The 15,042-nt window shown below is 63.1% G+C and overlaps 2 protein-coding genes across 2 annotated transcripts; one reads left to right on the plus strand and one right to left on the minus strand.

The window, feature by feature from the left end:
• Positions 1 to 12: 12 nt before the first annotated feature.
• CTSA (cathepsin A) lies at positions 13 to 5,306 on the plus strand. Its single transcript, XM_062204279.1, is given in 16 exon segments — positions 13 to 67; positions 70 to 80; positions 261 to 439; positions 588 to 699; positions 864 to 914; positions 1,012 to 1,098; positions 1,320 to 1,475; positions 1,779 to 1,870; positions 2,221 to 2,305; positions 2,735 to 2,826; positions 2,908 to 2,986; positions 3,075 to 3,214; positions 3,793 to 3,868; positions 4,446 to 4,535; positions 4,707 to 4,811; positions 4,931 to 5,306. Coding segments are annotated over 16 exon segments (1,479 nt in total). The 5' UTR covers positions 13 to 27; the 3' UTR covers positions 5,015 to 5,306.
• Positions 5,262 to 13,885, minus strand: PLTP (phospholipid transfer protein). Its single transcript, XM_062204278.1, has 16 exons — positions 13,817 to 13,885; positions 13,144 to 13,254; positions 12,970 to 13,069; positions 12,275 to 12,403; positions 11,847 to 12,002; positions 10,931 to 10,994; positions 10,783 to 10,846; positions 10,130 to 10,221; positions 9,111 to 9,287; positions 8,961 to 9,020; positions 7,787 to 7,951; positions 7,624 to 7,691; positions 6,239 to 6,281; positions 6,077 to 6,140; positions 5,924 to 6,000; positions 5,262 to 5,576 (listed from the first exon to the last, which is right to left on the minus strand). Exons 2-16 carry the CDS (start codon positions 13,241 to 13,243, stop codon positions 5,424 to 5,426), a joined length of 1,512 nt encoding a protein of 503 aa, XP_062060262.1. The 5' UTR covers positions 13,244 to 13,254; positions 13,817 to 13,885; the 3' UTR covers positions 5,262 to 5,423.
• Positions 13,886 to 15,042: the final 1,157 nt, after the last annotated feature.

Below are 15,042 nucleotides of genomic sequence, written 5' to 3' on the forward strand. Positions count from 1 at the left end.
CCGGCGCGCACGTGACTCGGAGTACACATGACTGCCAGTCTCCCGGCGCCTCCTGGAGAGCAGAGACGCGAGGAGCCGAGGTGAGGGGGCTCCGGAGGCTGGAAGCGGTCCCCGAGCCCCTGGGTCGGGGCGGCGGAGGCTCGGCGGGCGGAAGCTTCCGGGGCCCGGGCGCCGCCCTGTGCTCCCCGGGGCGGCGGCGCGGAAGTGCAGAGCAGCCGGGGCGCGAGTCCGCGACCGGCGCCCGCGCCTTGCTCCCGCAGATGGCCCGCGCCGCGCTGTTGCCGCTGTTCCTGCTGCTCTTGGCGTCCTGCGCGCCCCGGAGCCAGGCAGCCCCGGACCAGGACGAGATCCAGTGCCTCCCGGGGCTGGCCAAGCAGCCGTCTTTCCGCCAGTACTCGGGCTACCTGCGAGCCTCCGACTCCAAGCACTTCCACTACTGGTCTGCCGCCCGGCGCCCAGGGCGGGCTGGGGAGGGGGGAGGCGGTGCGAAGCCCACCCGGGGGAGGGGAGGGGAGGGACGGGGTTCTGGGGGCGCCTGGGAGCCCCTCTGCCGGGTCCAGCCCTGCCCTGCCCTCCACCCGCCCCAGGTTTGTGGAGTCCCAGAAGGACCCCAAGAGCAGCCCTGTGGTGCTCTGGCTCAACGGTGGTCCCGGCTGCAGCTCTCTGGACGGGCTCCTGACTGAGCACGGCCCCTTCCTGGTGAGTAGGTGGCGCCGCGGAAGAGGGAGAGGAAGACTCCGGTCCCCTTGTCCTTGGGCCTCCCTGTTTTCCCTTGCTGACTTGGCCTCCCCGGACGGGGGGGAAGGGATCCCACACTGAAAGGGACTTCTGGGACCTCCTCAGCCACCTCTCTGCCTTCTCAGATCCAGCCGGACGGCGTCACTCTGCAGTACAACCCCTATTCTTGGAATCTGGTATAGCCGGAACCCCAGGGCTTGGTGGGCAGTGGGTGGCACCTGGGCACCGGGATGGGCTTGGGGACCCTGTCACCTCTTGCCTCCTCCCCTGTAGATTGCCAACGTGTTGTACATCGAGTCCCCGGCTGGGGTGGGCTTCTCCTACTCCAATGACAAGCTTTACGTAACCAATGACACTGAGGTGAGACTGGCAGCAGCCTCCTGATCCAGCCCCGCGGGTGGTCCAAACTGGTGTGGAGCAGGTGCAGAGAGCCGGGCCTTGGAGTCCGGGCCTGGCTCGGCCCGGGGCTGTGTGGTGCAGTCAGGGCCCAGTCACTTCCTCTTGCACACACAGGGGGCGGGGGTTGGGGTCATGATCTCCCAGGTCTGTTTCAGCCAAAGCCCTGCTCCTGCCACCCCCAGGTTGCCCAGAACAATTACGAGGCCCTCAAAGATTTCTTCCGCCTCTTTCCGGAGTACAAGGACAACAAACTTTTCCTGACAGGAGAGAGCTATGCCGGCATCTACATCCCCACCCTGGCCGTGCTGGTCATGGAGGATCCCAGCATGAACTTGCAGGTGCGGGGCAGCGGCGGAGGCAAGGGGAGCTGTGGCCTTGGCATTGGCCGGATCACCCGGGCCGGCGCCCCACCCAGCCCGGCCTCCGCCGAGCTCTGCCTGCCACCAGATTCCCCATCTCTGCATGGGGCGCTCAGCTGCCAGGCTGCCCAGTCCCTTCCTGACTCTGCGTGGATGTTCCCACCCATCCACCCCCACAATCCAGCTGGGGTTTCAACATCTGGATTGCAGCAGGGCTGGGTACGTGTCAGGCACAGCCCTGCCCACCGTGCAGATGAGCTGAGCGCCCTGCCTGTTCCACAGGGGCTGGCCGTGGGCAATGGCCTCTCCTCCTACGAGCAGAACGACAACTCGCTGGTCTATTTTGCCTACTACCACGGCCTTCTGGGGAACCGGTATGGAAGAAGGGGGATTGGGCAATCTGTCGGGTGGGGTGGGTCAGGATCACAGCCCGCGTGCCAAGTGCGTGACAACCCCAGCCCTGCCCTGGTTTGTGAGAGGGGGGTGGGGAGTAGGGTTGTGGGCAGGGCTGGATGCCCCAAGGCTAGCCTGCGAGTCACTTCACAGGGGCGCAGGAGTGCTGGCCGGCCCCTGGGCAGCTTGCTTGGAGACCTGCCTGTCACACTGTGATGGTCTTCCTCAGTCCCCCAGATCAGACCTGATGGGACTTTGCAGGCAGACGGTGGGTGGCCGCCCCCCTCCCCTGCCCACCTGGGCCTGAGCGCTTCTCTCTGGTCTGCCACAGGCTCTGGTCTTCCCTGCAGACCCACTGCTGCTCCCAGAACAAATGCAACTTCTACGACAACAAAGACCCAGAATGCGTGACCAGCGTGAGCCTGTGCCCCACCCCCTGCACCGGCCCTGCCCTGACAGTGGGGCCACGTCCCCTCCTTGGGGGACTCTTGACCCCTTGTCCCCTGTCACCTTTCAGAAGCTTCTGTGTGTGTGTGTGGGGGGGGTGGATTTCCTGTTTCTCAGATCCCTGTGCTGTGCCAGGTACCGAGCTGAACCACGGCTCCTTCATGGGAGATAGTCATGTCTCCCCATTTTCCAGATGGAGAAACTGAGGCCCAGAATGTGGAAGTCACCTGCCTGGAAAAACAAGGGTGCTTCCGGGTTTGGAAGATTGCTTCCACCAAACCTGTTTTCCTACCCCTGTTCAGAGCGGGTGGAGAGTGATGAGAGAGGTGGCGTCCGAGAGCCCCGAGGGGTGCCAGGGCTGGGGCCTGGAAAGCTCAGGGCTGGGTGTGTCATTGCAGCTTCAGGAAGTGTCTCGTATCGTGGGCAACTCGGGCCTCAACATCTACAACCTGTACGCCCCGTGTGCTGGGGGCGTGCCCGGCCATGTGAGGTGAGTGTGGCCCCACGCTGCTCGGGCCCAACCCCAGTCCCAGCTGGAGGCCCGGCCCCCTTGCACCCATTTCCCTTGCAGGTATGAGAAGGACACTCTGGTGGTTCAGGATTTAGGCAACCTCTTCACGCGCCTGCCGCTCAAGCGGACATGGCATCAGGTGGGCGAGGGCCTGGGTCTCGTCCCCGTGGGGTTGGGGCCGGGGGAGGCAGGGAGGCAAAGCCTGACATCCCTCTCTGTGTCCCCAGCTGCTGCTGCGTACTGGGGATAAGGTGCACATGGACCCCCCCTGCACCAACACCACGGCCGCCTCCACCTACCTCAACAACCCTTACGTGCGCAAGGCCCTGCACATCCCCGAGCAGCTGCCCAGCTGGGACATGTGCAAGTAAGAGCTCTGTGGCGGCCTGGGGCTCAGGGCCGCAGGCCGCCGGGCGCCCTCTGGCTCGGGTTTCTCCGAGGGGATGCTGGGCATTCAGGACAAGACACATCCTGGTCTCACCCATTGTGAGCAGGGGGTGGGGGCTGGGGTTGGGGGCCCATTGCCGTTCAGCCCATTCATCCTTCAGGGCCACACTGTTTGTCAGTGTCTGTTACTCCACGGTAGTCAGTTAACGGACACCGTCCCCAGCTGCCCAGATCTCCTGTGACCCCCGCCAAGTGACGCCTGGCACGGTGGGGGCCCCTGAGGTCCATTCTGACCGCTCAGTGCACACGCTGCACTGCCTGCTGGCCCCCAGGCTTGGAATGCCAGCTGCATCCCGGTTGCCATAGCAACCAGAGTGCCTGTACACTTCTGAATGGGGGTGGGTTCAGCATCCGAATTCCAGAAGCCCTGGACAGGTGACACCCACGGAGGGGACTGGAACCCAGCCGTCTGCCACCTAGGGCAGGAGAGGTCTGATCTGTTGTCTCTCTTCTCCCCCTCCCTGGCCGTCCTGGGGCCCGCCCACCTACTCCCGGCAGCTTCTTGGTGAACATTCAGTACCGCCGTCTCTACCAAAGCATGAACTCCCAGTACCTGAAGCTGCTCAACTCACAGGTGCCGGGGCAGCACTGCTGGGGACCCCCTGAGAGCTCCCCTCAGGCAGAGGAAGCTGCAGCCCCACGTGGTGAAGTCACGTGCCCAAGGTCCTGGGGTCAGTGGGGTCAGGATTTGAACTGAGCTCTGTCCCCACCCCGTCGTACTCTGCTGGAGGAGGCCCGGGGGTCTGCATCAGCCCAGGAGCCTTTAGGGTGAGAACTTGGGGGATCTTGTCACAGATGGGCAGAGGTCCAGCGTGGGGACACAGCCTTGTCCCAGGTCATGCAGGACCGGCACGATGGTTAATAGCATTGTCCCTTTACAAGGTATGTGCTCCTGGGCAAGTTTCTTAAATGGCCGCTGCCTCAGTTTCCCCAGCTATAAAATGGGGATAATCTCAACATCTACTTCCATGGCCCACGTGTTTAGTTCAGGCTCACCAGACACGTTGTAAGGATGTCAGCAAACAGGAGAATCTCCAGGTTCAGGCGATCTCGCTGGGCCCCTTGAACTCCAGGAGGTCGGGGGTTGACCCAGGCAAGAGCTGCGGCCTTGGCTTATTCCGGACCCCTCCTGTTCCCCTGCCCTATTCCAGAAGTATCAGATCTTGTTGTACAATGGAGATGTGGACATGGCCTGCAACTTCCTGGGCGATGAGTGGTTTGTGGATTCCCTGAACCAGAAGGTGAGGCAGGTGCAGACGGGGAGGGGGCGGGTGTGCATGTGCGCATGCGTGGTTCCGGCTGCCGGAGGACAAACCCGGCCAGGAGCCGCTGGCTCCCGAGGCCCAACCGGCTGGCCGCTGTGAGTGGGGCGGAGGGGCCGCCGCGGGCTGATGTCTTTCCTGGCGGGGCAGATGGAGGTGCAGCGCCGGCCCTGGCTGGTGGACTACGGGGACAGCGGAGAGCAGATTGCTGGCTTCGTGAAGGAGTTCTCCCACATTGCCTTTCTCACCATCAAGGTAGGGCGGGGCCTGGGCGGCTGGGGGGGGGGGCTTCCCAGGGGGTCGGGGGAGGGCGGGGACGGGAAGCACAAAGGGCTTAGGGTGAAGGAAACATCTCACGAGCCGCTGCCCCCCAGGGCGCCGGACACATGGTCCCCACCGACAAGCCTCAGGCTGCCTTTACCATGTTCTCCCGCTTCCTGAACAGAGAGCCGTACTGACACCACGGGATCCCCCCCACTCCCGCCTGGTCCAGCCCCGCACGGGCTGGGACCCAGCTCTGCCCCTGTGGGGCAGGCCCCTGCCTCCAGAAACTGCCCCAGCCCCCGGCTTCCCTCCGCCCCACGCACCCCACACTGCCCCGGGGTGGCCGGCCCGGCCCCACCCTGCTTCCACGGCGCCCTTGACTGCACCCCAGGAATCACATGGAGCTCAGGACAGCCCACCGCCGAGGCGTGGGCAGACTGTAATCGAGGGACTGACCGATCATGGAATTAAATGGGTGCAGCTTCACACCCTTTCTCTGCGGCCCTGGGGGTTAGCGGGGACGCCAGGGAGGGGAGGGGCTGTGTCGGGGAGTGGGGGGCTGAGTCCTGGATGGCAGCTGCCGGGCAGGGGGGCGCGGGGGGCTCAGTCAGCTGTGGGGACAGGCAGGGGAGCCTCAGATGCCTGCGGCTGCCTGGGGGCCGCGGGCTGGTTCTTGTCGATCGCCTCACGGTTCTTGTAGATCACCTCACGCAGGCCTTTGGCAAAGTGGAGGTCAGCACCGATGGTGAGGAAGCCCTGTGCGGGGAGGGAGAGAGGGGGGGAGCTCGTGGGTACGGGTGGTGGCTCGGAGCCACGGAACAGCTCGTGGCCTTGAGGGTTTCTCAAATCTGGAGGGAGACACAGAGGGCTTCCTGGAGGAAGTGACTTCCTAGCTAAAATCTGGGAGATTAGTAGGTGTCAGGGTGGGCTGGGAGAAGTGTCCTAAGGAGAGACATGGCCTGTGCAAAGGACCGGGGGAGCCTCATATGATTAGGACGGGAGTGTTGGTCAGTGAAAGGGGAGCCAGCGTTGGGTCATGGAGGGCACGGGGAAGCTGCGGGGTGGGGGGCCCTGCCCAGCTGCCCCATTGCGCCCACACTCACCGCGTGGTTTGTCACCACCTCGCGCACAAAGTTGATGCCCTCGGGGAGGGGGATCTGCACTCCACGCCAGGTCCGCTCTGTGGGTGGGAGCCACTGGATCAGTCTGGGCCCGCCCTGCTCACCCCTCCCGGCCTCCTCCACCCCCAGCCCTACCGTTGAGCATGGGCATCACCCCGATCTGCAGCAAGGTCTTCAGAGGGGCCTGGAGTGGGATCAACTGCAGGGAGGGGAGACAGGGCAGCCATGGCGGGGAGCTTGCCTCGGCCGCCCACCTCGGCCCTCGGCCCGGCTCGCCCCCCGCCATTGCCAACTCACAGCCAGTGACTCAAAGGCAGACTGGTTCGAGTAGATTCGGAATCTGCGGGAGAGACGCGAGGCTGGTGGGCAGGCAGCCTGCAAGCCCACCTTCCCCGGGCTGCCCGAGCCTAGCGGGCACCTCTCTGTCACCCACGCGCCCTGCCAGGCAGCACTGCGGGTTCCAGAGGCAGACCCTAGCACGGGTCCTTCGTTGCCCCCTCCCTGGGTCTCCTTTCCCCCAGGTCTGCTGCTTGGCCTCCGCTGAGCACGTCTACACGGCAGGCTTCAGTGTACACCTTGGCAGGTGGTGTTCATTTTAGGCAACAAAAACCACAAGGCCTACTTCCTGGCAGATACTAAGCACATTTAAAAAAAAAAAAAAAGGCTAAATATCATCAAAGTAATTTTAGAAACCAGTTGACTTAGTACTCATAGCAACTCTAAAAAGCGGGCAGGCGTTCGGCCTAGCAGGTAAGATGCCCGCATGCCCTATCAGGATACCGGAACATACCCGGCTGCAGCTCCTGACTCCCAACACACACCCTGGGAGGCAGCAGTCATGGCTTAAGTGCTTGGGTTCCTGCCGCCCATGTGGGAGACCTAGATTGGGTTCTTGGCTCCCGCTTTGGCCCAGGCCATTGTAGTGTTCAAGGAGTAAACCAGTGGATGGAACCGCCTCTCTGTGTGTGTGTGTCTTTCTCTGCCTCTCAACGTGTTTAAAGCAGGCACTATGATTTGCACTTTGTGCGTGAGGACGGAGGGGCCCAGAGAGGTTCCGTCAGTGGCTGGGAACTGGCAGAGCCTGCCCCTAGGACCCAGGCTCTCTGCCATCACCACCCTTGCATTTTCTCCTGAAGTCCCTAACGCAGCACCGAGCGTGGAACTTCGTGGGTGACGTTCTGGGTCTGCACTGTCTGCTGGGGAACTCGCTGGCCCACCCCCCGCGTGTCTGCTGAAACGCGAGGGATTTCGTTGCTATGAATCTGGATGCTGGCGGTCACCTGTGGCCGCAGTTCCCGTTCAGACAGCACAGCCCCAGGAAGGAAGCGCCATGGTCACCTGTGCTGTGGTTCGCACCTGAAGGAGGCTTGGGAAGATACACATGGCGCTCCTCAGGCCACAGGGCTGTGCTGTGCTGTTTCTACCAAAACCCAGGCTCTCATCCTCTCGGCTGCCAGGCCGTGGGCCCCTCCCTTAACCTGGTGGGACATGTGCCCCGCCCTGCCCCGCGTTGAGGAGCTAGGCTTTTGGAAAGCACTTGGACAAAGTAACAAAGACAGCACCCAGCCCAGGAGTGCCTTCTAGGATGGTGGCCATCAGCGCCACCATGCTGGGAGACGGCTGTGCCTCCAGCCCTGACAGCGAGGGGCCTGCCCGGCCCCCGGCACAGCACGGCTGCTCACTTGCGCAGGTCCAGCTGCGTGCGCAGCGCCTTCCCCCGGAGAGCCATCTTGGCACTGAGGCGGGCGTCCTGCAGACACGTGGGGGAGGGGGCTGTCACCGGCTGCAGAGGGCCACAGCCCGCTTCCCCCTGACCCCTGGCTGCCCCCACCCTGAGGCCCGCACCATGACCATGCTGGACAGCTGGACCTCGGGCTGCATGGGCGGGGCCAGGGCGATGGTGACGCTGGCGGTGACAGAGATGGTGGTGCCCGAGGGCTTGATGGTGCAGCGGGGAGGCGCCGTGACCTGGAGTTCCAGCTTCAGCGGGGAGTCGATCACCGCGGGACTCTGTGGACAGACGGCAGGGAGGGCCGGTCGGGTCCTGCTCGGTGCCCTGGCTAGCCCCCTGGCGCGAGAAGACTGACACAGACTTGGCCCTTGGGGACCAGAGGTGGCAGAGGCCATAGCCTGCCTCCATGCGGTTCCCCACCTGTTTTCCAAAATTCCCCTCCATAATTAGGGACCATGGCCAACCAAGATCCCGAGAGACAGGCCTTTGCGGTAACATCCCGGCCCCTGGTGCACCTTCCTCTAAGCCTCTAGGCTACATTGGAGCCAAGGCTTAGTCCCCACCATCCCCGGCTGTGTGGCTGTGCCCTTCAACCTCCCAGTGAGCATGCGCGCCAGGGACACTGCTCCTCGGTGTTCAGAGGGGACACTGAGGCAGGGAGGCAGCAAGTAATCGCGCAGAACGGGGAATGGAAGCCGGGCGGTCTGACAGCAGAGCCCACACCCTTCACTCCGTGGCCAGGAATCTGCCGGTGGCGAGAGCAGTAGCAGCAGTCCACAGAGCACTCACTGTGTCCCTGGTGCTGTTCTGTTCGAAGGAGTTAATCCACCGAAGCCCCAGGCCAACCTGGAGCATTTGCATTGTGAACTCAGAGACTCAACTCCAGGTGCAAATTCCAGCTCCACCATTTACAACATTATACCAAGGGCACACCCTTTGACATAACTGAAGGGTTTCTTTCAGCCTTCTTAGCTCCCACTGCCTGCCTTGTTAAACAAGGGGAACCAGACAAAGAAATAGATTCACTGTTAGAGCCCCTGTACCTGCCCAGCATGGGTTCACACCCGCCCCGTCCTGCCAAGAGCTCCGTGAAAAGGGAGGAGCAACCCCACCCCGTTTGCTGCTGGGGCCAGTGTGGCAAGGTGAAGGGCACAGCCACAGGCCAGGGGCCAGGCCTCTGTCTCACCCATGGCTGCTACCAGGAGCCACCCCCCGCACACACCTGCTGGCAGGCGGGCGCCGTGCCCTCCAGCCCTGGCCACCTGCCCGCCTCCCGCCAGTGCTCACCAGCAACACGATGCTCCCAAAGTAGGTGGCTCGCAGCAGGATGTCTAGATCGTGGGGCACCTGCACGGGGGAGTTGGGAGCAAAGACAGATCACCGGGAGCTCTGTGCCCAGTCCCCTGTCACCTGACCCCCAGTCAGGCCCCAGCATACCTTGTCCCCCACCAGCGACAGCTTCAGGGCCCCTGCCCGGAAGTAGCTCTCCATGGCCGAGTCGAAGAAGAACTCCGAGAAGGCCACATACACCATGCGCTCCTCCTCCTGCAGCTGGGGCTCCACTGCCCGGTTGAGGAAGCTCCAGTTCCCCTCGGCCAGGGGGAAGAAGGCTCCCTGGAGTTGAGGGATCGGGGTCGCATCAAGGCAGACTGGCCCCGCACCCAGACTGACAGCTGTCGCTCAGGCACAGCTGTCTCCCAGCACGATGGCGCTGACGGCCGCCATCCTAGAAAGCACTCATGGGGATGGCGGCGAGCAGGACCCAGCCGCTGTTCTCGGGGACTTAGGGCACAGCTCTTAAAAGGTGGGAGGAAGCAGGGTGGCCGGGGACTGCAAGGGAGCACCCTCGTCAGACTGGAGAAGGGAGGATCAGGAAAGGCTGGTGGAAGAGGTAGCATTGGGGTGATCAGAGCCAGGACTTGAACTTCAGACATTGTAGCTCCGGAATTTGTGCTCTGAAACTCTGCCATACTCCCCAGAGGGGAGCCAAGCTGCTGCCTGCCAATGAGCTGTGTGGCCTTGGGCAGGTGAAGCTACCTCTCTGAGCAAGGCTTTGCATCCTTGAAAGGAGGATGGTGTTAGCACCTGACTCCCAGGGTTGTGGGGGGATGAAGTGGGTTTATGTGCACACAGGTTCCTGTCTAGCTCCTTCGAGGAAGATGGGGAGAGGCTGTGCCTGAGCAAAAGCCCTGGGGTGGGAAGCAAGGGAGGAGCTGCAAGACACAGGATGGAGTGAGGAAGGTGGAGCCAGGTAAGGCTAACAAAGCGCCGGCGCCAGACCCTGGAGGTCAAAGTCAGTGTTTTGTGGCACTGGGGAGCCACGTAGCCTTGGTGGTAAAAGTGGCCTCGGCAGAGCCGGGCTTCGAGAAGGTAAAGATCAATGCAATAGAAGAAGAAGGAATCTGGCGAGGAGGTCGGAGGTCTCACCCGCACACCCCCACCCCCGGGCAGCTCACCCGGAACTCCATGTCCAGATAGCTGTTGGACACCACGGGGTCCTTCAGGAGGGAGTAGTCAATGCCCACAAGCTCATCCACAGCACTGCGCACTGCAGGGAGGCCGAAGTCACCGGCAGCCTTGACGTCCCCGGGCCTCGGTCACCGAGCAGGGACTTTTCCCTCATGGCGTGGTCGGGGGATCAAATTCGTTTTAAGAGGAAGACACTGAGTGCCTAGTGTGTGGCAGGTGCGCCCTGATGTCAACTGTTGTTATTATTATCACTACTTCAGGAGTTTCAGCAAATCGCTAAGCAAGATGGCAAAGGGTTCTTTCCCCTCCTCGGCATCCCCTGCCCCCACCTTCCCTTCCCACGCCCTTCGAGTTGTGCCAGAGGTCACGGCTGAGAACGGGCCATTCGTGCTAGGCGGTGAAGGCAAAGGCAAGGACAATCCTCACAGCTGCCTCCAGGGGGAGCCAGTGCCAACCACAAGAGGAATCCAAGGGACAGAAGTACTCACCTGAGGTCATAGGGCAAGCCAGCAGCAGAGGCCACACTGGGACCCAGGACTGCTCCACACTGCACGGCCCCTGTGCCCCCAGCCTGCTCCTCACCCCACACCTACTCCAGGAGCCTGGCCCAGAGCTCCCAGCCCCACCAGTGCCAACTCACCCGGTACAGTGTCCAAGAGGGAGTTGAGGAGGACCATGCCTGCGTGGTAGAGCACCGGGCAGATCTGGGAGGTGGGGGCCAGGGTCAGGGCCCGCTCCAGGGAGGGCACGCCCCCCCGCTGCCCGTCCCCGCCTGCCACTGCCCACACCTGCAGGTTGAGGAGGAAACGCATCCCGGAAGTGATGAACGTGGAGAGAAACTCGTACACTTTCCTGCCAGCAGACGAGAGGCCGGGTGAGCCCAGACCCTGCCCCTACCCAGCCCAAGTCCAGGAGAAGTCACTGTCCAGGGACGTGGCGGGGGTGGGGTCGCCTCCACTCCAGCCTGAATTACCAGCTCCACCATGGCCATTTCCCACGAAGGAGGCCCGATCTCCTCGCTCACCTGATTCTCAAGACCCCCCCCCCCCAACGCCTTTCCCAGCAGCCCAGTGAACACGCAGGGTTCCTCAAACCTGCTCGGAGCGCCCTCCACCCTCAGTGCTCCCACCCTGTGCTTCCCCATCTTAGAGGCTTCCTCTCCCAGGCAGTCCTCCCAGATCACTCTCCCCTGAACCCCAACACTGCTGTCTTGGTTCCTCGCCCAAGGCCCTGAGGACAAACGTTCTGTCCCTTCGGCCTGGCTCTGAGGTCCTTTCTGAATCCTTAAGGCCTCATAGACTCTTTGCTGCACAAACATGAACTGGCTATACCGACCCCAGATGGTCAGTCCACCGTCTTTTCTCCCCTACGCCCTCTTAGAACCAGCACAAAGCCCCTTTCTGAACCCAGCTGTGCGTACCAGTCCTCACAATTACTGAGTGGCTAGCACGGAGATAAGCACGCGTCACACGCCAGGGACTGTTCTAAATACTTCTCCAAACCTCTCGCTGACTTTATAAAATAGGTTCTGACATCATCCCCGTGTCACCCGCGAGGGAGCTGGGCACTGAACCTGAGGGACTTGCTGAAGCTCACGCAGCCACGCTTGGCGTAGCCAAGACTGGGACCAGCTGCTCTGCTTTGCCAGCGTCGCTGGGCAGATGGGCTGCGAGGCTCCCCAGGGGGGCCCTGGCTGCAGCTCACCTGAATGTTCCCCCAAACGCCGCGTGCATCCTGGAGACAGAGGCCAGGCAGGAAACGTTGGACACTCTCATCTGGCCGGCGGGACCCTGGGAGAGCTGCAGAGCCGTCCGGATGGACACCCCCTCGGCCGAGGCGTTGATGTAGCCCCCGTCATAGCTGCCGAAGGCGGTGACTGGTCACCCCCGCAGGGAGCCTCGCTCTTCACTGCCCCCTCCCTGCTCCCACGCATCGCTGTCTCTCTAAGGCTCACTTCTGCAGTTTATCAGGCAGCCTCCAAACCCTGATAGCAACCTGTGTGCAGTGATCTGGCGGTACCCATTACACAGATGGAGAAATGGAAACAGCAAAGCCGTGGGGTCGCCCCCAGCCCCCAGCCCCACTGGCCCTCCCGCCTGCCTTCCGCTCCCCTGGGGGTGCTGGGTGCTCACAAGAACCAGTAGAGGAGCTGCCGTCGGAAGCGCAGCCCCAAGGAGGCGTTGGTGATCTGCAGCGCGAGCTCCTGCTCCGGCTGGAAGTGGAGCTCAGACCCGGTCAGCTGCAGCTCCGTGACCTTCACGCTGTGGGAGGCCTCAGGGTCAGACCCGGGGCACAAAGAGGGACCCCACCCACCCACGCAACCACGGGAAATCCGCACCCGCCTCTTCCACCCCAGGCCTGGGGAAGCTGGGCTGGGTGGAATGAATTCTTCCATTGCCTTTAGGGAGCCAACTTGGACCCGGGAAGCTCAGGGCGGGGGTGCCCCTGACCCAAGAGTGGATAGTGAGCTTCACTCCACCTCTTGGAAGTTTTGTTGCTTGCATACCCTCCACTCCCTCTTCTTGGGGCTGCTACCCCTGGTCATTTAACCAAATCCTATCACCTAAGGTCCGCCCCCTATCCCAGTTCCCCTCCCACCCCTGGCCCTAAACCACTCCTCCCATGAGCTCCAGCGCTGCCCTAGACTCCACTCCCATCCACTGGCCAGTTCCCTGCCACCCTTTTGGTGCTCTCTGGCCATTTGTCATTCGCTGGTCCTTGCCTCTTCTAGTCGGGCCACGCCCATCTTCCTGGCCCCGCCTATGTTGGCGGGCTGGGTCTCTCTAAGTCCCGCCTCCGGACCGCCCCGCCTCCGGGGCCCACTCACTCAGAGATGTTGTAGTAGAAGTGGCCCTCTCGTCCTCGCAGGTCGGGGATGGTGATGGTCTCCAGTTCTTGCTCCAAAAAGCGCAGCCCCTCCTGCTTCACTGAGGCAGCAGGAGACCCTTAGCTGGGGACGGCGACCCCACCCCCGGCCGCCCCCGCCTGCAGCGCGCCTTACCCAGCGCCAGCGCCTCGGAGGTGACGCGGATCTTGCAGCCGGGGATCTCCGCGTGAGCGCCAGCCAGCAGCGCTAGGAAGACGGCCCCGAAGAGGGCCATGGCGAGCGGGCCTGGGGGTGGGGTGGGGTCGCTAGAATCCACTCCTTGGACGTCCGACCATTAGAAGGGTCTAGCCCGGGGTGTTACCTTCCAGGTAACTCTTCCGGGAATTCGGAACCGATAATCCTGCCTCCATTTGGCAAAGGTAGATACTGAGGCTGAGAGGCCACGGGACCTGCGCTCTGGTCCCAAAGGACTCGGGGCCCGGGGAGGGGGTGGTCTCGGTTCCCGAGTGCAACCGCCGCGCGACGAGTCCGGACCTCCGGGGGGCCGCCCCCCCCCCCCCAGCGTCTCCCCGCTCCTCCAGCGGCGGGCGGGAGCAGGCTTGCACGTTGCCATGGCAACGGCTGCACGCGCATTCCTGGGGGGTGGCTCGCGGTCTCCCAGGGCCCACGCCGAGGGGGGAGAGGAGCTGCCGGCCGGACAGAGGGCTCCCGGGTCCTAAGTCCTCCCCTTGGGGATCTGTGCCCCCCCCCCCCCCAGTTCTCCCGATCCTTCCCACCCCGGGGTCAGTGCGCCGCAGGCTTGGCTCGGCGAGGGTCAGGGATGGGACAGGGACGCGCCCCAACTCACTTAGCCGTGGAGCTGGGGGCGGCTGCGCAGGGGATCCGGGCGGCGGGGTCTGGCGGGCAGCGCTGTCCCTGCCGCCTTTATAAAGCCGGGCCTCCGCGACCCCCCTCCCCTCTCCGCTCTCCCCTCCTCCCTCAGGGGCTGGGAGGGGATGAGGCGGGACGCTGGCAGCCGGGAGAGTGGAGAGGGCTGTTCGAGCCCCGTGACAAGCCCGACCGCTGTCGAGACAAGTGGGGGACCCAAGTGAGCAAGAGGGAGGGAAGTGCGGGGGTGGGTGTGTGGGCCCGCCCCCGCCCACCGCCCAACCGCAGCAGTGCTGCTTTCCCGGGACAGCTACCCATCTCCCTACGTGATCGTGTGCAAGTCACTTCATGGGGTTACTGAGTCGGTTCCCCATCCAGCAAAATGAGCAGGGGCATAGGAGCTTTCATGGTAGCCCAGGGTTAGACACGAAGTCACCGCGGAGGCGCGGTCTCTCCCTTCCCTCCCTGGCAATCATCTCCAGACCTCTCCTTGCCTGGCCTTTGTCTCTGTGTCACTCCCTGGGGACCCTAAGGACCCAGGGACCTTTCCCACTTGGAAAAACCAAGTGCAAGGGAGAGCTGTGGGAAGATCCCCCACCCCCCCACCCCCGGGGGGACTGGAATTCTCCCAGGAGCGCTTGGCTCTTTCTGCAGGATTGCGGATGTTTTGGTTAACCCTTGGAGCCAGGTGCTCCCCCTCAGCTGCCCACGGGACAGGGCACATGGTAGGTGCTTCCTGAAAGACCAAAGAGGAAGCAATACCAACGCGCCCTGAGCGTGGCTTCTGCACCACGCCGCCAGCTGGGTAGGCGACCTGCTCCTGATTCACCCAGGGCCTTCTGATTAGGAAACTGTTCCCAGGAACCCACTCAGCCCCGGGGGAGCTGGGCATGCTTGGTGGCCCAGACCTAGGGGAGCCCCGGGGCTGCTGTTGGACTCCACAGACTTGGTGGAATTCAGGCCGGTGGGTTTTACAGTCCAGAGAGTAAGAGCTTGCTGGACTCTGGCGCCTGAGGGACCACGTGCGCGTCCTGGGCTGTCGGTTCTTAGGTGTGCGGGAGCCACCATGGTGCCGGCACGTCATCAGTGTCAAGTAAATGCTGGCTGTTACGGTTAGGGGCACGAAGCACAAGCAAGCAAGGCACGGGGGGGTGTGGGGTGTGGGGTGTGTGTGTGGCTGTGGGGACAGAGAAAGTGCTGGAGTGC

Source organism: Lepus europaeus, chromosome 10 (genome assembly GCF_033115175.1).
Source record: "Lepus europaeus isolate LE1 chromosome 10, mLepTim1.pri, whole genome shotgun sequence".
Classification (NCBI taxonomy): domain Eukaryota; kingdom Metazoa; phylum Chordata; class Mammalia; order Lagomorpha; family Leporidae; genus Lepus; species Lepus europaeus.

What these genes read in the sequence shown, in the direction of transcription:
- PLTP (XM_062204278.1), bottom strand. Translation starts at nt 13,243, where the DNA reads ATGGCCCTCTTCGGGGCCGTCTTCCTAGCGCTGCTGGCTGGCGCTCAC. An exon ending in TTCTACTACAACATCTCTGA is followed by an intron (nt 12,404 to 12,969) that starts GTGAGTGGGCCC and finishes GGCCTCCCACAG; the next exon opens with CGTGAAGGTCACGGAGCTGC. An exon ending in GTTTCCTCCTCAACCTGCAG is followed by an intron (nt 10,847 to 10,930) that starts GTGTGGGCAGTG and finishes CCCACCTCCCAG; the next exon opens with ATCTGCCCGGTGCTCTACCA.